Source organism: Carassius gibelio, chromosome B9 (genome assembly GCF_023724105.1).
Source record: "Carassius gibelio isolate Cgi1373 ecotype wild population from Czech Republic chromosome B9, carGib1.2-hapl.c, whole genome shotgun sequence".
NCBI classification, from domain to species: Eukaryota; Metazoa; Chordata; class Actinopteri; order Cypriniformes; family Cyprinidae; genus Carassius; species Carassius gibelio.
In genome coordinates, this window is record NC_068404.1 from 6,166,318 (window position 1) to 6,191,008 (window position 24,691).

Below are 24,691 nucleotides of genomic sequence, written 5' to 3' on the forward strand. Positions count from 1 at the left end.
GTCCGCAAAAACTAATTTAATCAAAATCATTACTTAAGATTGTAGATTAATCCAACTTAAATATATCAAAGTGGAAGCATCACTAATGTTAATTAGTTACTGATTAGCTTGACTCGTGTTGAAATGTTTTTAAGTGGTCTTACCCGTTTTTCCTGCCCCGCTCTCTCCAGTGATGAGAATGCACTGGTCTTTATCTTGATCCCGCAGGGACCGGTAGGCCTCATCTGCCAGAGCATAACTGAGAAGAGAGAGATAATATGCAGGTTTTAAAGGTTTGACAAAGCAAAACTTTTATTTGCAATTAGGCACCTTGTATAAGCAATTTACTTTCACCATCTGAACTTTATATATATATAAAAAAAACTGATGGTAAATTCAGAGCACTTTGTTATATGCTTTGATAAGAGGATAGGCAATGCATGGTTTAGATTTGGGAGTCGTCAATGACGGTCACACCAGTGTATCAGTAAATTCTTGGCAAAACTAGGAGATATACATCATTAAAACATAACTAAATATTGTTCTTTCATTTAAACTTTGAGGTGTATAGCACTACTATTTCACATACACATTAGAATAGACTTTTGAAAAGGCTAGGTTTAACTATGCATGAGTATATAGTTAGTTGTATTTTATTATTTGGATGTACCATTGTTTTCCCCTGCTGTGCTGAAACCTAGATTCCATATTTCGGTCACAACCCTCCAGCACATAGTCAGTTGAATCATTCTTCTTTGCAGCAAATTCATTTTTTATTGATGGAGGCATCAGTTGGGGACAAAAGAAATTCCTCAGTGTTAACAGTCTATACTGGGGACCATTGCATTTATGTTTTTATTCTTTGATTGGAAACGAACAGGATATAGCTTCTGAATGAAAAGAGTCAGTAATTAGAATCATTCTCCAGAAATTCCAGGACAGTAAACAAAAGAAAAGTAGGTCATATGATTCTATAACCCAGTGGGCACTTTAACAATGATGTAATTGTAAATGATTCATTTGAGGAGGAAGAAGAAGAAAAAAGCAGTAGTCTCAGTTCATGTTTGTAGGGCAGATTGTAGGTCAGTAAATGTTGCTATACTGACTGACACTCTTCCAGGGTGAGTGATCAGCTCTAAATAAACTGGACTACACACCGCCTAAAACAGTGCTAATTTCAACCCATTTTATTCCACCTCCCAGTTTCCTCACAGTCTGTACTTTTCTGCAATCATTACTGAGGAATTTTCCAAAACCACCACTAATAATAGGTCTGATTGTGAGGGAAATGTTGCATGTAGTTCCCCTCCTCTAAGACGAATACAATTCTGGACTGATCAGCTTCATGGAGAGCTAGTGGTATACATGTGTACGACAAAACAAAAGCTCCGGAACAATGATAAGCAGATCCAAGGTTGAATGGAATTTCTTGCTTTGATATGCATGTTCTTAATGACCATGACAGAAGCCATCTCTGATGTGACATGCATACATTTGGATCCTTAAGCTCTAAAATGGGTCAAAGACTGAAATTTACTGAATTGGGTAAATGGCTCAAATGAAAGACCATATTCCGACACTATGGCTCCAAAATCTTGCAAGCTGCCTACACAGAAACAGCATTTTAAGGCATCGTAGGCTGTTCCAAAAGTGTGTAGATAATTATGTTACATTCTAAAATGCCACCTTTTGCTTAAACCCTAAAGGTGTGGTCACATTGCCAAAAATGGCAAGAAAAGTCCATTGTCCATTGTCCAATACAGCTATGTATGAAGTATCGGTTACTTTAATACCACTTTCAAACATAGTAGCTTTACATTGGTCAATGCAACACATTTTTAAAGTTGAGATTTTTAAAGTTCATCTTGAGATGACTGCCTTCACCTGTGGAAATTTGGTGTACAAGCTTAAAAGTGACGTCACGTTTATAAAAACATGCATTTAATAAGGTGGAAAAACAGTTAAATAACAGTACAGGTTAAAAAGTTCTATCAATTATTATACACAAGTTTTTTATGCTTTGAAAACTGCATTGAAAGCCAAATGCAAAATGTTTATGCTAAACTCATGTGAGTTTCCTCTGAGGTTTGTATAAATAGGGATATTTGTATGGCACATAAAGCTGCCTTTGTAGAGTGCTTCAAATCAGTAACATATAAAGTAAAAAGGTTTTTACTCAACTGCAACAGCCAGCTGTATCAGACAAACTCCTATTGCCATGAAGCTGCCACACATCGCTTAGAATTTGCAAAAAATGTGTACAGGACTCTTAATAGCTTCTTTCACTCCAAATAAATATTATACTCTCATAAAAAAAAAAAAAATAATAATAATAACTTCAGTCAACAGTATTTTTGCAAATTGCTGTCAAAGCAGCTCACTCGATTGGGAACATTTTTTTATACTTACACAAGTATTACTATTAACACTCCAAACTAAATCGTGAACAGTATAGAGTCCATCTGATGGAGGTTTGGGCTCTGGGCGGAGGCCTGCAAGAGACTTGCGAGTAAAAGAGGAGAGTAGGAGAGCCAGAGTGGGTATGTGGCATTACATCAACACAGAAACGTGCAGGGCCTAGATAGCAGATGTTTGAGCTTTGTGAGGTGGCAAAATCAACACAACTTGAACAAAAGAGAGGCATAATACAGTCATCCTAACCCTGACAGAGGGCCATGAAAGGGGTCCCATTGTAGGAAATTTGCCAAAGTGACAAATCTAGACAATTGTTGTAATTCTTCAGGGAGTCACAGCATGCATTGCAAAACCTTTTTTTTTTTTTTTACACTGGCGAAGGGTCCATGTGAAAATTAATCGTTTAAAATCTGAATATGAATGGAATCTTAGGCGTCTTCAAGCAGAGCAACAAAAAAAAGACAAAAGAACTCTCCCAATAACAAAAGGGAGGAGACGCGTGTGTGGTATCCGTCCCGATCCAACTTTGAGCTTTAACTGAGCTTTGCTTTGCACTAAAAGGCCAGGGAATCATTAGATGTTCATCCTCATGCCCCGCCTGGAGCCACACCATGTGCAGAGAAAGAAGAAATCAAGAGTAAAGTGAGAACATCTGCTCTGTGCAATCGTCACAAGGTTAGGAGAGAGGGGTCAGTTTGAGTAGTCTTCTCTACAACAGGGAGTGATTTCTACAATATGCAAACTTCACTCTGGCTGATTTAAGACTTGGTGAGATGTAGTGACAAAGGACCACTCGGAACATTACAGTAAGGAGTCCATGGGCTGTTGGCCCGAAGAGCCACATCTGACCAGGAGCTTCTTGATGAATGGAGGAGGGATGTCCTTTAGCACATGGCCTACATGAGACTGAACCATAATTTCAGCTTTCTGAGGCTGCGGTAAGGGCCAAAGCCGCAACATAAGGCGCATGGCAGAAAATAGAATGTTGCTACCACAGATAGCCCTGCTTAAAAGACAAAACTAATCACAAGGACAGGAACACCCAAAGTATAACCGACATCAATGCTGTTAATGTACAGAGCTGGAGGCAGGACAAACTACTCCGGAGCCAAATAATGAATCACGCCTCAGCAGGCTGGACAGCTCGCTACACCAGGATAGGATATCCGTATGTGTTTCTGAATGAGCCACAGTGGAAGTAATGTTTTCCTGCTTGTGGTGGAGTGATCATGGACTCCGCTGGAACAAACAATGGACCACGGAAGCTCCGGAGAAGGAAGGCAGAAAAATGCAAGTGCATTCAACCAGGTGGCCACAAACACCTCAGCTGCTTCTTGAACAAAGCTATTGCACAGACTGCAGGAGTAAACAGACACCGGATGCCATGCTTTTCCATATGGAAGATGTGAAATAAGACAATGTGATTCTTAAATGTTCAATACAAGCATGTTTGCGCACAAACCTTTTCCAACCAAATCTGAATTCGAAAATATTAGGAGTATGATTAGAGGACATGCACTATCAATTAAAAAAACTTTACTTTTACTATACAATTAACTATGAAATGGACAGCTTTTTTGGAAGTGGGTGTTTTAACACAAAAGTACTTGCACATGGTGTTTCTTACAAATGTTTAAACAACAGAGCGCTAGAGACCTATAGTTGGGATCCCCCTTCCATTGGCCCCTTCACACCCACAGAAAGGAAGAACAAGGGAGTGAGTCGGTCTGTTTTTAGTCACCCAAAACCGGATGACTTTACTGCTTCCCTCTGTCTGCACTGACTCAGCTTTCCTGACGTCTGCGCTCTGTATGTTCTCTCACGTGTCCCACATCTGTCCTTTGAGGAGACCTATGGAGACTTCCATTCAGGCCCCACTCCAAAACCTAGCAAGCTGTTTGTGGAAAGCATTTTTAGGGAACATGTATAGCTTCTTTTTGGAAAGTGCAACCAGTTTTGCATGTATCCTTTGGGTAGATGGAAAATCCTGAATGAATTGTGACTAGCTGAGAGGAAAATAAAAATTGGATTGGACTTTCCTACTGTATGGCAGGAAGAGAAAAAAAAACGATGTAAAAAGAGCAGCATGTCTGAAATATTTATCAAGTATTCATAAAACAGTAGGTGAAAAGTACCCGGAAGGGGTGGATTTTTATTTTATACCAACTCTGTGAAATTTAGCTTAGCAACATGCTAATAGCAAAAGGTTTTGAAATCAAATGCATATTTAGTTATTTGTGCATTTCTAGTATAATATATTTTACTAGATTTACTAGATTATTTTTTCCCCAAAAAACAATAGTATAATTTATATATTTTTTTTATCTGTCTGCAGACTTCTGTGAATTTTCTTTAGAGCTCACAATGTGTCCTGGGATTGCGTTCTCAAATGTACATGATTCAGCCTTGGATTTTAGCCAATGCAATTTATTTTAGATATATTTTGGAATAGCCTATTATGATACCTTAATATGCTGTCTAGGCTGTTATAAGAAAGCTTTTGTTGATACACAGGAAAACGGATGAACTCAAATGTATTCCATTCAAAACAGTTTTAGAGGTTTTCGAGGTCTAGCACAAACCTTCATGTGTTCTGGTATCCTGATGCCCCACAGAGAGCACATCCTCTTTAATTCATTCACTCTCACTCCTCAGGGAGAGCTTATGGCTTTTCAATACTCAAAGTTAACCACAACCACAGACTGGTGGTACAAAGAAAGAATAGATGAACACGCCACATAAAAACACATCGCTTGACATGTCTCAATAGGGGGACTTGACCCAAGTGTGACCCTCAATGAATGAAGAGCTGTCGGGGAGGCAAGCAGTCTCCACGAGACGACAAACCATGCCATCATGGCACAATTTAGCTGTGGCCATGGGGAGGCCGTTCTACACGAGCCAAAGCTTGTTTATCCAACCTCGTGGCAGGAAATGAGGGAGAGGGATTGTGAACATGCTGGGAGAGGGGTCACCTTCACATTCTGAGAGCCAAAATAAATACAATTATGGGGTGCAATATGGTTATATAATGGTCAGAACTCAACAGTATAGTATGGCTGACTACCTCAAAGGTCGCTTGCTTCTGCAAACTTTATAGAACATCTCATAGGAATAAATTAGACATTTCTGTAAACAGTGTGATTTAATGAAATGTTCTCCAAGTTGACATTCTTATGAAGAAAGCCTAGGTTTATTTGAAGAAACGGTTACATTATTACAATGTAAAACTGAACAGTAATGTTTTAGAGAAAGGTTAATTACAACAGCCAGCAATTAAACACATGGCCGGATAGATTCATTTTTAGTTTGATTCCGTGAGTGAACAATCAAGGTCAAGTGTTTAAGTTGTGTAGTCACTGCTGAAGCTCTGAGAACACAAGGAAAGTCAAAGGAGGAATGGAAACAATGAGAAAAGCAAACCCTGGCTGAGGTCAAGTTCATGACATAACACAGTTTTCAACATGTGACCATTACAGATCATAAATCAACACAGATCTATGCTACTTTAATATCTGGAAAGCAGTTAAGCAATCATATTCAGATTTCATGGATATGTTGTGGTGAACAGACATACTGTAATAACTACCCGGCTTTCTGGATTCTGGAATATTTCAGTCTGATTAGTCAATCACTGAATTCTGCAGGGATTTTTATTAATTATTTTTTTTTATATATTGACAGAGTAGATCTTTGTTGCGAAGGAAACTACACACAGTTAAAATTTTCCAATTTTATGCATTTCCAAATTATATTTAGGTTAACAGTTTTCCACATTAAAATTGGCAATAGCAAATATAATGTGGACTGATGTTTAACTATATTAACTGACCTAAGTGACAAACATAGGACGTGCAACATAGGACGTGCAAACATTGTTATGAGCATTCAGAGCCAGAGCTATTGATGATGGAGAAGAGGTGATTTAGATATTACACAACCTGAGCCAGAACAAACAGTGTGAACATATTAAAGCCCTCATGCAACTCTCATGCAATCCCATAGAAGGGACTTTCCAGTTGGGAAGTGAGCATTTTCTCCCACTATATCCTAATGGCTTCCTTTTTCTTTTCTTTTTTTTTTTGACTTACACAGCTATGAATTGTAGGCAGTAAATACTGTAGGGACAGAGGCAGTTTGCTTTGTGTTTCCCTGGCAAAGGATGAGGGTGGGTGGCCATAATTACACGAGAAGAGAAGCTTCACTCTCTACCAAAGAGCATGCCTACCAACGCAAAGTCCAGAGTTCATCTCTCTTTGTGCTAAAAGCCACTGCTGATAACAAATAACCAGGATGACACACTCAAAAGTCCATGTGAATGTTAAAAGCTGTTTGCAGACACTTGTTATACAATATTACCTGCAAGCATGTGTGGGATGAACAACATGAACTTGAGTCACTTGCAGCTTACAAAACAGTGCTGAATTGATTGTAAAGAAAATTATCTAAAATAAATACAAAAACAGACTTTTATGTCCTTTATAAATGTCTTAAGACTTTTTTGTGTGATTGATTGATTGGGTGATTAATAATGTCATTTTCTGACATTCTCACTGACACAACAAACTGAAATGGTACTGCACAACTGCCATTTTTCATTTCACAGTGTAGGGACAATGTTTTTTTTTTGTTTTTTTTCAGTAAAACCCTGGATCGCAAAGGGATTCTGGGAAAGCAAACAAATGTAGTGGCTCTGTAAACAGCAAAGGTAGCTCAACATTTCCGTATTGCCTACATCCTACAGCAGCTGAAGAGACAAAATGTGGTACTGTAGGTTTATATATATATATATAAATAAATAAACAAATAAACAAATAAATAAATAAATAAATATAAACACATATCATGATTTTTTATTTATGCTGTTGAACCTAATGCAATTTAAACATTGAGAGTTATAATGCACATAATGCAACTAATGTCTATTATATGGCCTACAAACAAGATACCACATCCCTTTTACCAGCAATTAACGTTATCTGATACATCTTGTTTTCCCACATAAGGTTTGTAAATGAAAAATAACTTTAGGTTTTGTCTTTTCACAGGGGGATTGGGTCAGGTTTAGCTTTAATATTTTATTTTATTAATATTTTTCTTATTAAGTGGACCCTTAGGCCTAACTTAAGAAAAAAAAAAAGAAAAAAGTAGTATTTTTGATTAACATGTTTTAAGCGCCCCAATAATTATCTTTGCAAAGCTGCATTTGAAAAATAAAAAATAATCTAAAATGTAATGTGTGGCTTAAACTGTTAAAATCAGACTGAAATAATCATATCTTGTTGAAAATAAACTTCAGTTGCTCATCGAACATTGGGACACTTCAAAAGAATCTGTAGAGTTGTAGGTGCTACACAAAGCCAAAATCAGCACAAGGCTACAGTACGTGAACTTTCTAAACTTGCAACTCTTATTAGATCTACCCAATTTCTCTTTATTTGACCCCTTTAACCGGCAGTTTCAGCAAGTTTGTGCCAGGCTGGAGTTTAGGCATAGGTGTGATGAGAGCAGCAGTCATCTGGCCCATACCCTGGATGAAACCGGTCTCCTGCTTCCCAAATGTGTGTGAGATGTGGCAGTGAGAGACCAAGTCAAATAAAGAAAAGTCTCCCACACAACACTGAAATTTACTATTCTGCAAAGGGGTGTTGTGATGCCTATCTGCTCTTTACATCTCTTTCTCTGCCTATAAAGATAGCCACGCAAAGAGACACACCCTACTCTACAGTAGTAAAGGCTAATGTTATAGTGCACAGATGATCAACACAACATAAAAACACACAAATAACATATACACCCGGACTGGCCGGTGTAGGAGCTAAAGAGCCTGGATAATATCAGCTTGAATGCCAGTTTTCAATCTTAACCAAGGCCAAACCGCCTTAACCATAAGGTGCCACACATGGTACAACCCAGAAATTACTCATTTTCAAGAAAACAGAAAAGTAAAATGGACCTCAAAACATTTGAAGGTTGGACAGTTCACCCAAAGATGAATAGTGCTTCATTTATTCACCCCCATGTTGTTCCAACCCTGTACTTCAGGCACAACATTTTAGGCACAACGTTTAAGTGATATTTTTGGGAGCACGTTGTTGCCTGACCTCCTGGCCTTTTGTGTCTGCTCAGCAACCTTCAGCAGGACTCAATGCTTTCACTCAGGTCCTGTGTTGTGAGTGAATCCATAATCCACTGTTCCATCGTTTGAATAGAACAAATGTCTGAAGCGATAAGAAAAACTCACACAACAAGGTACATGTACAAAACTGTGACTGCTACTCTTTCCAAAAGGTACTAATAGGCACATTTAAAGTAGTAATACAATATTAATAAGTACCTTTAAGGTAATAACATGTATCAATTAGTGGCATATAAAGTACGAAGATGTACCTATTATATCTTTTGTACCTTATGGTACCACCCCAGCGTCAGCTTTGTTACTTTTTTGGTTTGTTTTTCTGACAGTGCAGCATATTGGGGTCATAAACATAGGGAAACACCCTAGATGCATTAATAGTCCACTGCGTGGCATCTTATTGTAAAGTACAAAAAAAAAAAGGAAAGAAATCAAAGAAAAAGAAAAAAAGAAAAGAAAAATTATTCCCTATGAGCTGCTATTTGTGTGCCGGGTACATTCTCTCTGCAAACAATGCCCTGGTGCTGCTCAGTAGCAGAGTGCTGAGAGGTCCCATTACATCACTACACACAATGTAACACAATCCACCCCCTGAGACTCAGCAGCTCAATCTGGGAATGACACACTGACCATAGTCCCCATCTGCAACACCCTCCAAGACCCCCATCTTCCAGAACGGTCATGAGGATAAGCACCTGCCACCAACTTTGTCATGCAGATTACTAAAAAGACCTTCAAAGCCACGCGTGGACATTAATTGGCTTATATGATGTTTAATGTCAGTATTTAATGTGATGAATGCTGGCTACTGTCCAAGGCAGGGTGACATTATGGCTCTGTCCGAAATCCAGCCTAATTGAAGTGAACCCCCTTACCCCCATTTTTCCATGAAGATTTTGAGGGAAAACTGTAACTGGATTTCAACAGAATGGATTTAAACATTTTCAAATGTGTTCTGCCGGTGCAGATTCAACTCGTATGTAAGCGGTCTGGAACGCACTACAAAAGACGACTACACAAACAGTGCTCCTCATATAAAGCACATCACAATTATTCATAATAGAGTCTACTGTTAGCATATGCTAAGCTAACTGCATTGGTACAGCATAAAAATACACAGATATTAGTTGAAGTAGTTACTCAATACCCTAAATACTACTGTAGATTTGGAACAGAGCACATAAATATCACTGCATAATGGCTACTACTCATTGTGTTCCTCTCTAATCAAACACAATTAACGCTAATAGCCTGGAACACAGCTGCAAACTCTCACTACAGCTTCTTTGGGATGAACAGTGTTGGGTAGCAGGTGCAAGAAGGCCCACAGCACACAGAAGACCCCAGAGGAAAGAAAGGGGCCGCCTAGTCACTACATATGTGAAATGAGAGTGTTTTATAGATGTCTGGTGAGACAATGGTTGTCTAAAGCATTTGGCAAAGGTCATCCATTTAATTAATGCTCAGGTAATGAATCATCAAGCCTGCTGCGGGATTTTTCGTGTCTAATCATCTGCTTATTAAAGGAGTAGTTCATCCATAAACAAAAATGTTTACTGACCTTCATGTTGTTCCAAATCCAAATGCTGTTTGTTCTTATCAAAAGGAGAAATTGAATGAACCTTTATGATGCAGCTCTTTCATATGAAAACCATTAAAGACCAAAACTGTCAATCTTCAAAATTTAAAAAATTAATACAATTCATAGTAGTAGTCGTATACCCAGTATATTCCAAGTCTGAAGTCATACAATAGCTTTTTTTTTTTTTTAGTTGACATTCACTGATGATTTTTCTTTCCGCCTCAGAAGATCTGTTGCCTTTAAAAAACTCTTTAGATAAATAATAATAATAATAATAAAAATACTATGAACTAAGTATAAAAAAGAGCTTTGTGACAGTATATCAAAAACCTGGTTTGGAATCTCACTGGGCAGAGAAAACATTTTAATTATCAGGTGAACTTTTCCATTAAAGATTCTGACTATAAAAAAAATTATCATTACTGAAATGAAGCATGTATACAAACAGATTATACTGATTTGTGAAAATAATTTGTTGGTTACAGAAGGCTCATGTTCTTCTAATGATTCTTGTTGGCTCACAGTTTCTTAACAGAATTGGAAACTTATAGACCCCAAATTTGCTTACGATGGATGGATGGATGGACGGACGGACGGATCTTGTTTTTCTTGGCATTGCTGTAAACCATACAGTAAAGTATGGGTTTCTGAGAACACTTTCAGGCCTGAACTATGAAAAGTTGTGTTCAGAAAAGCTAAAAGCACAATGTGTTGAACACATGGGATCATGTTCTTGCATTAACATCAGACAGAGATGTCATAAGGTCCATTAAAGAGACTGTTCACCCTCAAAAAAGAAAAAAAAAGCATGCACACACAGACAACCGCATTCACAGTCTGACTCCAGTGAAGCACTCTTACCACACACAGATGGCCACCAAGCCAAAGACAGCAGAGCAGTGTGAAACTCCGTCTGTTTGGAAGGGAGAGGTAACACCGGGGCTCTTGAACCACGTGCGGCTGCCAGAATGAGGCATTTCACACTCATCCTGGGTCATTAACTAAAACAACCTCAACAACAAAGTTCAAGCTCACATTCCAGCGGTCAGAGAAGATCCAGTCCAGAGCATTTCCAAACATCCTATCTAATACAAGTTCAGCCTTCTGATGACATGCACCATTTATTTATTTGATGACACTTCTCAGAACATTTCTGAATGACGACAGATGAATCATATTTTGAACAAAGTAGGCCTAGTCTAGTCAAAACTAGTTGAAGCGATTATTATATTAATGATATATTCACAATGGTTGCTTAAATTTTGTATTCAACAAAATACTCAAATTAAAAATTCACAACACAGAAAAATCATAACCCAACCAAAATCTGAAGTGAATTAAAATAATATATTACCATTCCGAGGTCTGCTCCTTTTTCTCTCTGAGATGTCAGACTGTCCTGATAACAGACCTCTTGTGAGGGCACATAGCTATTTTTAGGATATAGTTGCAACCAGCAGTTGTTTGTGACCTCCGGTGAGTGTCTTTAAAAACACCACCATTTGCAGTGATTAGTGATCAGGGTGGTCTCAGCCACTTTATTGTCTCCATGGCTTTGACCACCTCTAAAGCTCAGCTGCCAGTTGCAACGAACTCTTAATGTTAAGAAAACTTAAACAATTGTTTAATTTAAGAGGCCTCTCAAAAGCAGGTGGGCATATCAGCTCTCAATGCCTCAAGCACATCTACACACTCTAGACTCTTCTGGTCTTTAATGGAAACCAAAAACACACTGTACTATAACAGGAGTCAAAAACAGCAATAATAATGTAGTTTTAATGAAGGGGCTCATTGCATGGCTCCATCGAAGTGGTGTACAGTATAATTTAGGGATAGCTTGATAATCTTTAATCAAAAACGTAGATTACTTTTTAGCAGAATAAGCAGACTTTGGCTACTTTAACTACTGCTTTACTTAAAGATCCTTAACGCCACACACCATACAAATGCCAACCAGACTGACGTGATATCAGTCATGTAATCATATCACACATGGTCTCAATGTAGAGCAGGCACACTCAAAACTGTCATTATAAACCCCAAAATTGACAAGCATCTGTTAAAATCGATAAGGGATGGAGCGCCATGGATAAGAAAAGATGATTAGGAAATCCTGTCATAGTCTCATCTTACAAAAGATCTACCACACAAAAGCCTAAGCAGATGGCCTGACTTGGAGATTAAGATAAAATTACGGAGTCTTTTACAAAGACCTCACTTAAAAAAATAACCTCACAATCTTTAAGGAGGACCTAATTAAAAGAGACCTTAATCCAAGACTCTCATTAAAGATGAGAAAAAAAGTCTTATGCCTACGTAAACCTACAATATGCAAGGGTGTATAGTCCTGCTTTAGGAGGGCCAATGTCCTTTTCAATTAAGCTCCAACTCGCCAACATACTTGCCTGTAAGTTTCTAGAGCTGCATCTCAAATGGCCCCTTTACCATCATGTACTATTCCCAACATCACTCTACTAATATTGTGAACCAAATAAAAACCAGTGAGCAAATTCACACCTTCAGTCCACCAGAAGTGCCAGCGAAAGACCACTAGCTAGATGTGGAAATTCATTCATTTTTGAACACGGTTGTGTTCCAAAATACGTTTGCATGAAATTTATGATGCAACCAAGAAAACAATTCATTCTTAGCATTGTTGCAAAAGGGTAATAATCAGTTTTGCATCTAAATGCAAAATTGAGCACTCGTGATGAAAGATGGCTGATTTCAAATTGCACTGGATGTCCTGCAACAGGTGAGTGGCTGTAATGGAGATCTATGAGAATGCTAATACATAGCTACAGTATCTTAAAGTATTACCTTTATACACCTTTAAGCCTATGAGGTTATATGGGACTAGGCTCTTACAATATTTCTGAAAATGATCAAACAAGCACAGACTTGACTAAAACTTACCCAAAAGCTTGACAGCAGTTTGAGCACAGATGCTCTGGGCCATTTTGCTGCTGACTGCTATGTTTACTGAGGTGATGAGGTGATGATCATAAATACTATTCAACAGTTTGTGCTGTTAACAGGACCAGTTACGGCCCAGGATGCTGAAATGTACAAGCCCCAGAGGCCAGTACACCCAGAGCCATCTAAGAGGTCTGCTTCCCAGGCATGACAAGAAAAGCAGCTGCCCTGGAATGAGCTCAGAGCCTGGCTTCAGTTCAGAGGAGCACAGACCCCGACATCAGCGTAACAGTGCCTAGACTAAATCATATGAATGTGGAAGGGTTCAAGACTGAAGGCGATCTGCATACCAGAGCAAACGTTCACTTAAAGCAGATCAAATGAACAGGATAGGACCAGAAGCAAAGAAGAGATCAATTTAGAAACATGAGAACAAACTATGAACCCACAGGCGAAAGTATAACAAGGATCCTTTGGGGGAGGGGGGACACAGCTGTACATAGTTGGTCATTTAAACTTCTTTTCCAGGGGAGTGTGTGTCGAATGAATGGGAAATGTTATTGGAACAGCCATACCATTCTCAACTCAATTTTTTTCTTTTCCTTTTTTTTTTTTCAGATGCTAAGTGTGTGTCTGCCGATCAAATAAAGCAGACTGCTTTGTTTTGATTTGGCAGTCTGGTCAGGCGGCTGGCAGCCCTCTAAGGAGACAGATGGTCATTAGCTGGAGCAGGACAGGACAGTGAGCCGCCCCTCCCCCCGAAAGGGCTGGACAAGGTTTATGCACACCTACTCTGCATATATGACACCAATGGGTGACCTTCACATTATTATTGATTAAAAAAAGCTGCAAGGCTTTTCCAACCATTTGCATGCATGTGTGCAACAATTTCTTTAGAAGTCTGTGCTCTGCGGACCAGGGAGCCTAGGAATAAACGAGTCCGTGACCATGACTTTTTAAACTCACATGTGTGGACTGAGCTCATAGAAGTTCCTGTTGCGATACTCCTCCACCTTTTCTGCTGTGTAGATGGGCAGGGACTTGTAGGGGTTCATGGAGATCACCACACTGCCAATGTATGTCTGTTGAGGATAGGGAAAGACGCAATAAACCAATGATCAAACAAACAACTAAATACATAAAAATAAAACATAAGAAAATATTTGTGAAAAAATGACATAAGAAGAGACAACATAACCGTCATATGAAGGAAATAAAATACAACAATCTAGAAATAGTTTTTTTCTGAAATATTATTACCGTATTTTCCGGACTATAAGTCACACTTTTTTTTTCATAGTTTGGCTGGTCCTGCAACTTATAGTCAGGTGCGACTTATTTATCAAAATTAATTTGACATGAACCAATATAAATGAACCAAGAGAAAACATTACCGTCTACAGCCGCGAGAGGGCAACTTGTATGTTTTTTTCCTCATCATGATGTATTTTTGGACTGATGCGACTTATACTCAGGTGCAACTTATAGTCCGAAAAATACGGTAATGCTCATCGTGCAAAATTTTGAAGGAATATTAGCTGTTGGTATACCGCTGTTCTACTAACATGTTCGACAAATTAAAGCATTTCAACAAAAAAACTTTGTCGTGCTACAGTGATTACTGTTCTCTAATTTTGATCACTGTGTTTTCCACAGAACAGATTACAATAAAAAATTTGGAGGGGTTACAGCTGCCTAAAAATTAGTAGGAAGTGTAGAGGCCCTAGCTTTTAATGACTTCACACATCAGCACCCACAGATCATCACTGATCTCTCAGTCTGGTTTGATCTTGGTCCACTCCACTCGTTTTCTCAAGACCCTTTCACACTGAGATTCTGGATAATACACGGGTAATGTGTCCCAGCAATTGTTCCCGGATTGTTCGATTTTGGTTCATTCACACTGCCAGTGATTTTCCAGAATCTGTGCGTGCATTCACACACAACCCGTAAAGGTCACGTAATGGTCCTGTAATGACACGTGACATCAGGATGTAACGTGTAATGTACGAGTTGAAAAAGCTAGGCACGTTAACTTTCATTTAAACTGGCAAACGTTCTCAGCTTCAGCGCAGATAGTGAGGAGCTAACGGATTTAATTATTTCAATTTAATTCTGTTTAAAACCTCAATGAACTACTTTACATGTTTTTTTTAGTGTGACAAGGGCATCGTCTTATTGGAAATGTTTGCAGGGAAGGAACTGCATGTTGCTAAACAGGGATATGATGATCATCTGCAGTCACGTATCTGCCATTTAGCTGTATAAGTGCCCCAAATTCTGCCGTGGAAAACACCCCCCAAACCATGGTACTTCCTGTTGAACCAATTCCCCATTAAGAGTTTCCTCATTATCCGGTCTTCTCATGCAATTGTCTTACGTTTGTAGAATTGCTCTTCTACTTTAGGACAAATTCAAACAGGACTAACCAAAGACTTTGCAATTTAAGAAATTGTAGGTAGTTCTCTAATTTTGATCTCCAATGTATATTCAGTCTACAGCATTGGTTCCCAATCCTGGTGCTTATGAAACCAAACCTGCACATTTTAGATGCATTCCTAAACCCACACACCAGATTCAACATCAGCTTATTAATAAAGCCTCCAGATCTCAGATGTGGGTGTCAGATAAGAGAAACTTCAAAACAAGCTGTGTTGGGGGTCCTCCAGGACCAGGATTGGGAACATTTAGTCTGCAGTATTGGTGATACAGAGCATACAAACTTATTTTGGTACCCAGTTGTCGTCACCGCAGACTTTATATGCATCATCAAGCCAGTCATGATAAAAATAATGGTGTGTTCCCATCATGAAAATTTTGGTACATGTGAAATTTCACTTGTACTGGTATCGTGACATCCCTAAAGGACACTGCACTGTTTTCATACTCCCCTGCTGTGAGGCACAGACATCAAGCACATTCTCTGCCTCGTTCTGGTAGAAACAGTGGCGGCAGCAGTGTAGGGGAGTAGAGCTACAATATGCATCCGTCTGCATGATCTAGATGGGATCATCCAGGGTATTGTTCAGACAGGCGGGGGGCCCGCAAGCAACCGAACAAGAGAACACAAACAAAAATCTTTGGAATCTCAGAAAGCATCGACACCATATTGTGGTCAAACGTGGCCAGAAAGGGCAACGGTGTCTAAAGTAGTCTAATTCATGATACAAACAAACATCCTGACTAATTTATTCCAGCTTCTCTTGCTTTTCAAATCTTTATTTCATACTTTCTGCCACCTATTTTCAACATATGACATTAAAAGCAAATCTCTTTCAATGTCTCTGGGACCTCAGAACAATGATTATTTCTTGCAGCCGTCTTCTACCTCTCATTACAGCGAGGGTTGCATAAAGCTTGCAGCCAGAGGATCAGGCCTCTCCCATGGCAGCACAGCCCACAATCTATTGTCAAGTGTTCACAGGAGGCGTAATAAATCCCCTTAGATGTAGAGAACAAATGTAAATGAACAGATGAAGTAAAATTTACAGAAATAATGGAAGTATAGGCCTATATCAATAAAAGCACAGATGTCACCCAAGACATATGCTACCAGTCAAATGTGTGGAGTTTGGACACATTTGCAACAAATTAATTAATATCTTTTATCCTATGCTTTTTGAACCAGTAGCTCAATTCTCATTTCACACAAACAGAACAGAATTGGCATTTCTTTATTCAATTAAGAATATTAGGGTTGTCCCAATCCCAGATGGATTTAAATACGGTTCACAATGACGACATCTGGGGCACTAGAGAGATATGACAGCTATGGGTGCATTAGAGCAGGTCTAGGCCTGTGTAAAAAAAATCAATTGGCCCTTAAATGCATCTAAATGAGACCTGGTGAACATACATTTTGGAAGAACGCGCAACTGTGGATCAATAAAGCGCATCACTAAAAGAGTGATCTACACAATCACATCTGCTCCTTACTAACTAAATGTGCTCACACACACACACACACACATCTGTTCTTTCTTGCAGCCAATAATACTGAGCAAAGTTTAAATATAATTACAAGGACATTTGTTTCATAATTCTACAGCTCTTATCGCCTGCTGTATATGAAAATAGAACCCATTATAACTGCTTTTGACAGGGCATTGATTAGATAAGGCAGATCATTCTCTGTGATATTCATTGTAAAGTTGGTGAAATGTGTGAGATTGTGATGTAAGCTTCTTGGCATTTAAATAGATGATACTGAGGGTGGAGAAGTTCCTAGAATATTCTCCATTAAGCCTTTTTAAAATGTACGTTTGAACAATTCAGAAGTATTTTCCCACCTTCATATCATTCAAAAAACGTATTTTGTTCAACTGAACACAAAAGGAGGGGTCTACCTGCCAGAAAACGTACGAGTGTGTAAATAATTACAGACTTTTAATTTAAGGTTGCGGTGACTACGAACAAGAAAATTAAGTGACCAGTTTGCACAAAGTGCAAAGAACATAAATATACTGTGGTCTACATAATTTTGCTCTTGTCAGCACTCTCCTGTGTAATTTGGGGATTTGCATTAAATACAAGGCTAGAGGTTGCATTACAAAATTGCAGCTACTGGACATTGAGGGCAGTGGGTAGTTACTCTCTAAATTACAGAGTAAACACAGAACCTGTTTGTGACCAACTACATGATTTTAGTCTTTTAACTGATAAGATTACAGCTCTGCAGAATATAAATAAACATCTGTAAGGGTCCATTTTTATGGTGCCACACAAAATGTAAATCAGCCATTTGAAGGGGTCATTAACCTTACGGTTTCCTGATACTCAATGCAAATTCTCATTAAGCATTGCAGCTAATGCACACACACAGTAAGTAAATCTGAACATGGTAGAGCTTTCTTCCAATTTCAGCAGAAAAAAAAAAACTGATTGATGAAAATTTAGCATTTTAAAGTACTAAATGTGCTGTCCATCTATTAGCTAAATTTCACTAACAAAAAAGTAATATTTTCAATAGTGTAGCAATGGAGGAAGCACAGTGGTGAAAGCTTTCACTAATCACTAGTAATTCTAAATGACTGGATTTTCTTGCATTTCTTTAATGTACCGCTGTATATGAGCTTAAGTCTTAAGTGTCATGTAATTTCTGAAGTGGTAATGTCTCTAAACTGTTTGCAAATATAAGTTTTCACACAGGTTTCCTGAACACTCTTCCTGTCTGCTATTGGTCGAACAACATACAGGCAATAATTGAATAGCACAACAGAGCCTCAGTGCATTTTTTTCCCCCTGAAGTAGAAAATCCTCAAATCTCCTTGATATCTGTTCACTCTTGCATATTATGATTCATTAAACAACTATTTACACTTCAGATGAACCCATTTTGTATGTTGGTCTGGTGATTGGTATGCAACAGCTTTCTAAACTGAGCCCAAATGAAAGAGAAAGACACTAGGGACAGGGACAAAACAATGAGAGGGCTGTGATTTACACTGTGTTCATCTCTACACTCTTATTTATCTGTGAAGTGGGAACACACTCAGACTAAACTTAAACTAAGACATTCTTGATGTGACTGTCTGGAGCAGTGAAAGCCTAAAATGAGAAGGCGACCAAGAAAAGTGACATGACGTTCTCAGCATTAGTTTAAGCTTTACTTACATAGATCTCATTGTGATCGAATCGCTTCCGTAGATTCTCAATGAAGGTGTCTTCTGACAGGGGCTCAATGAGGACCATATCGCCCACCCCTATCATATTGTCGAGAAGTGACGTCTTCACCTCCATTTTGGACAACACCCCCTATGGAGAAATCAAGACAATTACACATCAGATCAAGAGTTCTGTAGGCCTTGACTAAGACATGTATCTAGGTCTGTGGAGTTAATGTGTGTGTGTTTGTTTATTCATTCATACAAAATCAATAAGAAATGTTGTTAATTCATACTGATAATGGTTTGAATACAACTCTTCGATGATTAACATGCTTTCAATTTCTTAGTTTCAATTAATTTTGATATTTCTGTGGAGCAGGATTATTGACATTAACTAAAACAATTAATAAAATCATGCCATGAAATAAAGTAATATATAAATAAACATTTGAACTTAGAAATATTTCTTTTTTTTTTTTTTTTTTTAAAGGGTTAGGTCACTCAAAAATGTAAATTAGCTGTATGAGACACTTTTTTTTTATTAAGGATGGGCGCTTTTTATTTCACTTCTTTTGGACTAATGCACTGCACACCCATTGAGTGCCATAAAACATCTTGAAAGATCAAAGAGTCGTCTGGATTCATCTGAAAGAAGAAAGTCACATACACCTAAGAGGACTTGAGCATAAGTAATTTATGAGCTAATTTTCATTTTTGGGTGAACTAACGCTTTAAAGTTTAATGAACCCTAAAATAACTTAAACTTAAAAATGATTTAAAAACATTACAAAAAATGTCATCAATTGCGAGCCTCATTTACTCATGTCACAAGCTTATTCTTGGTTGCACCACATTAAAACACACACACACAAAACAAACATTAAAGCATGACATTTCTAAGAATTTGGCACATGCTTTTTCAAACGAGTTTTTAAAGACTCTCTCCACTATTTTTGTACTCCCTTCTTGGTCAGTGACCCATCTATCCCAGAATTCTGTGCACGGTCCTTCTACAGTGCATTAATGCTGATGTCTGAAACCTTTTCATCAGCTTCTTACTACTTGTAACCTAAAACAATGCAAATACATTCTAAAGTACTTGCAAAGCAGCACATGACTGGACTGACATGTTCAGTTCTGTCCAGGACACTACGGACACAAGATATCCCACTGGGAATTATGTAACGAAAGACCCTTGTCCCAGCTGATGACCCATAGATACTCCCAAGATGTTTATGGAGTGGAGGCATCAAAATGTAGCTACTTTTTTTTTAAATAAAAGTGGACAGAAAAAAATAAAAAAATAAATAATAATAATAATAATAATAATAATAATAATAATAATAATAATAATAATAATAATATGTAAATATTTACTTCAAGCAAACCAATTTCACAACCTGAATTGTGATTTCATAGTTAACAGCTAAACAGTTCAACTGCTACGGGCAGCGGTTTTTCTCTCCAGGTGCCAATTGCATTCAGGGCCTTCATAAGAGGCTCTTCTGAGCCCATAAACCCCCTATGCACTGTTCAAACAAACAGGCACTGGCAAAGTGTAGTGCTCAGCAAAAAGCTTCTCCAATACCAGCCCATGTTTTCACTCCCAGCTCACTCGGAGTAAAGAAACAAAGCACCCAGCATTGCCAGTTGTAGTCAAAATACAAACATGGGCAAAGATACAAGTCGTAAAAAAGGGGCAGACAGTATAACACAATGTGCTTTGTTGACAGCTAAAGTGTCATTTGTGTGCACCATGCAAGGCATAACTTAAAAAATATATATATATAAAAAAATAAAAGTTGAATGTAAATGAAGGATTAAGAGGTGAAAGCTAATGGCAGATTGGACTGATAAGGTGGTCAGGCTGCGTGTCTGCCTCAAGTCTCCTGTAAGTGCCTCAGATTGCTGCTGTGCAGTCTGATAATCCTAATCTTTTCAGGGCTTGTCATCAACTTGAAGACTTTGCAGCCTTGATGTCAGAAATTAAAGAACACAAATTTAAATTGTGTGGCTTTTTATCCACTTGTGTACTCCTAAACACTGAAAACATTTATTTAGCAGATATACATATTTAAAATGTACAACAGAACCTACCCTCTCCCTCTTTCATTTTTTAAAGTTAAACATCAACTTTCTTCGTATTCTTCAATCTATTATAAACAATATAAGAAGAAAAAAATAGCAAAATATAAAAGAATGCCTGTTTTCTGATTTATTTTTTATAAAAAGTGTATAAGGTCGCTAGAGACCAGATTGTAAACGTGTAAGTTTTTTTTTTTTTCTCAAGTTTGATAGACAATGATGACATGACGTTTCACTGATTATTAAAAGCAGGCATAAAACTAACAAATATCATAAACAAAAACTGAACTGGTTTGAATGGCTTTACCGCAGAGCAATTACTATACACAATGAAATATAAATGTCACTGCCATTTGATGCTGAGTTTGGTGAATAAATTGCCAGTGATCAAAATATTGAATATGAAGTCCTAGAAAACGATAGTTTTGTGAATATGTTTGAGATGGTCAATATGAGGCAGACGCTGAATGTCCTGTAGAAGTGCGCTCTGACGATGATAGCAATGGTAAAATCATCTGCTCTTATTGAACCCTTTTAAGTTTCAAAAGGAAACAAAAAACTTTATTTTATTCTTCTCTAATTGACCTCAAAATATCAAGAGATTTTTTTATTTTTTTTTTGCTATTGGAGATCTATCCGTGCTGGATATTTAGGTCCGGGTCGTTAAAGACCCGAATATGTAAGAATGATTGGTGAAACATTAATGCATTAAAGGGTTAAATATCCTCTCCAGATTGAGAATGTCCCTCCCCTTTTACAAGTTGCCAGCAACTACCAATATAAAGTATCAAAATATAGCTCACAGGTGAACTACTAACCATTTAAAAAGGGCTAAGCACTTTGATACATGGAACCTATACTTCCTTTAAGGGGCAGTATTATAATAAAGTCAGTAACGGTGTATAAAACCCAAGTATAAAACGGTGCGGTGTCCAAAAATAATGAATAAATGAAATATTCAGAATCTAAACCAATAAATGCATTAATTACAAATATCCAAAAGGTAACTGTAAATAATGCATGTCTTTCTTGGAGTGTTTTATTCATGGTAAAGTGTTTTTCTTTTTTTTTAAACCAACACATTTACATTACCCATACATACACACACACACACACAAATTAAAAACATCTCAGAGACAGAATTATCTGACATATCTGTAAACTACATAAACCTAAATTATTTTTCTAAAAGTCTATTCTTTGTGTAATGTCATCAAATATCATTTTTATATTATTGTATTCTATCCACTTTATTTTTTCTTCATGACGTAATACAAATTTACTAACAAAAATGATGGTAATCAACTGAAGGAATTAAATGCTAACAGTTGATTTAATAAATGCAATCAAATGATCAAATGCTAAATGAACAATTCCTTTTATTAGTACATGTGGGTAACTTTTTACTTTTTAAATTTAACCAATGAAAACTAATGAGGTTTGTATACTACAGATCATTGCTACCACATTTATGATTCATTTCTGCACTCTAAACACTTACATACATTAAAGAGGCACATTCGCTTATTATTTCATTTTGCCTATGATACATTTACCTCTGTGATCCTGCCTGCTAATAAATCACAGTTATCCCAAGCCAGTTGCTAAGAACTGAACAATGAAGTTCTTTATAAACCTCCTTTTTTCTGTTTCGCATTATCTTTGCTTTTGAGTAATCGTGGGGAAAAACCACTTCTCTCTCTCTCTCTGTCTAGCTCAATACGTGTCATGGCAACAGCTGTAACCTGACAGCCGGGGATATGATCAGTGACTTGTGAAACGGACAGGAGGAGAAGACCACGCACTAAAGGTCAGACAAAACATGAAGAAAGCCTGGATGCATCCAGTGGCTCCAAAGTAAAGAGAATAACTCCAGGCCTCACATTCCCCGCTACAAAACAACTCCTGACAAAATCTACTAGTCTAACTGAATAGCAGCTGCTCTGGAAGGACAAAATATTAGCCAATAAACATTCTCCAGTGTTTTAATCTGATCAGGTGTGTGTTTTCTTTAATTAATGATTACCAGACTTAGATTTGGTTTCACATAGACCCTTTTTTTGTTTGTTTTGCATGGTGTTCTGCATGTGATGTTTGCTGTTGTTATGGGAGATCTAGATGTTTTATGTTGCACGCTTACCACATGGCACAAATGGACCATTTATACTTTGGACTTAATACAGGAAGACCAGAATACAGGCCATGCAGGAGGAAACCAGGTGATAAACAGGCACCACCAAATACATGGTAAATAAATCAGCAAGTGATGGGGTTGTATACCTTTGAACATAACATTTCAATAACACATTTTCTAGCAGGAAAAACTACAGTCAGGAGAGAGAAAAAAAAAACACACCAGAATGTGAATCCCAGCAAAAGTGGAAACTTGGAAACTGGTGTTCTATTAGAATTTCCAAAAGCTCCGTGTGATGCTCATCAACTATAACTGCATGTGAATGTGTGCTGTAGCCTAGTAGCCCAGATTCCCCCACTGACATGACTACATCTGAACCAGCACTGGACCATATATTAAATCCATATCAATCTACAGATCAAGAGTGGAAGGATTATTTTTCCGGACAAGGACAGAACATCATGTGGATTTTCTTTCTTTTTTTTTTTTTTTTAAATCACAACATTTTGAAAAACTATTGAAGCAATATTTTCATAGTTTGAGATGAAGAATGGCATTTAATCCAAAAAGCAAGGATTTTGGTTCAAACGGATATTTGACCATGTTTATGATCATTCTGAATATGCCCAACTGGTAAAAAAATAAAATAAAACGACAATTCACAGACTGGATTCCAGATAGAACCAAAAAAACAAACAACATAAAGTGCTCAGATTTCAGCATCTAAATATCTATGAAAAATTACTAAATATAACTTTATTTGCCAGGATATTTGTGCTATGAGCATATACTCCTGATTACGACACTATTAAAGGGGTAATTTGATGATTAAATTTTTCCTTTCTCTTTGGAGTGTTACAAGCTCCTGGTGCATAAAGAAGATCTGTAAAGTTGCAAAGACTAAAGTCTCAAACCCAAAGAGATACTCTTAATAAAAGTTAAGACTCGTCCACGCCCTCCTAAAACGGCTCGTTCTAACACGCCCCCACATCTCTACATCACTATGTGGGAAGATTTGCATAACTCCACCCAAATGTTCACACAAAGAAATAAGGCGTACCTTTTATTCTGGTTGTAGTATTGTTGTTGCCGCCACAGACATGTCGTATAGACACTGTGTGTTTCACTGTGAAAGCGAACATACTTTGATTGTCCTTCCAAAAGAGGACACGACTACAAATCATGTTTATAATGGTTCTATGTTTATGTCTGGTCGCTCCAGCTGGACAGTGCATCACAATATGTTAAGGGGCGTAACATTGTCACATGCTTGAGGTATTCAGCCAATGACAATGCACTGGATAGCTGGCCAATCAGAGCACACCTCGCTTTTCAGAATGATAACCTTTGTAAAAATCAACGTGTTTCAGAAAGGCAGGGCATAGAGGAGAAACAATTAATGTACACAGTGTGGAAAATAATGTGTTTTTTAAACCTTAAACTGCATAAACATTTCATTTCACCAAATAATTTTATTTTTAGCAGCATCATATGACTAATTGTTAGTCTATTTCTTGTCTCGTGATCTTGATTGACTGATTTAAATTTCATTAGCAAAAAACTGTAAATGTTACGTTTGATTAATTTCTGTGAATCAGTTCAAACTAGCTGTTTTAATGAGTCAATTCAAAACTGATTCAATGATTTTTCAACGTTACATTTCAAAAATGTCGAAAGTCTAAGTATTAAGTGCTTATGAATAAAAATGTAGGTACTGTAAGCATCCAAACAGGTCAAGTCTTTATTATTTTAAATTACATTAAAAGAAAAGAAAGAAAGAATAAAAGAAAGATCTAGATCTAGACAAATGGCTATTTGTTTAAATGATTGTACTAACT

At 37.5% G+C, this 24,691-nt stretch overlaps 1 protein-coding gene across 6 annotated transcripts in view; it reads right to left on the reverse strand.

Moving 5' to 3' along the window:
- Positions 1–24,691, reverse strand: part of myo1b (myosin IB) — a 70,028-nt gene that overhangs the window by 38,255 nt on the left and 7,082 nt on the right. For all 6 annotated transcript variants that reach the window (XM_052565088.1, XM_052565090.1, XM_052565087.1 and 3 more), the window contains exons 2-4: positions 18,642–18,782; positions 13,995–14,110; positions 144–238 (exon numbers count right to left, since the gene is read on the reverse strand). In XM_052565088.1, the coding sequence (XP_052421048.1) occupies positions 144–238; positions 13,995–14,110; positions 18,642–18,767 (337 nt within the window). In that variant the 5' untranslated portion in view covers positions 18,768–18,782. The remainder of the gene's footprint in view (positions 1–143; positions 239–13,994; positions 14,111–18,641; positions 18,783–24,691) is intronic.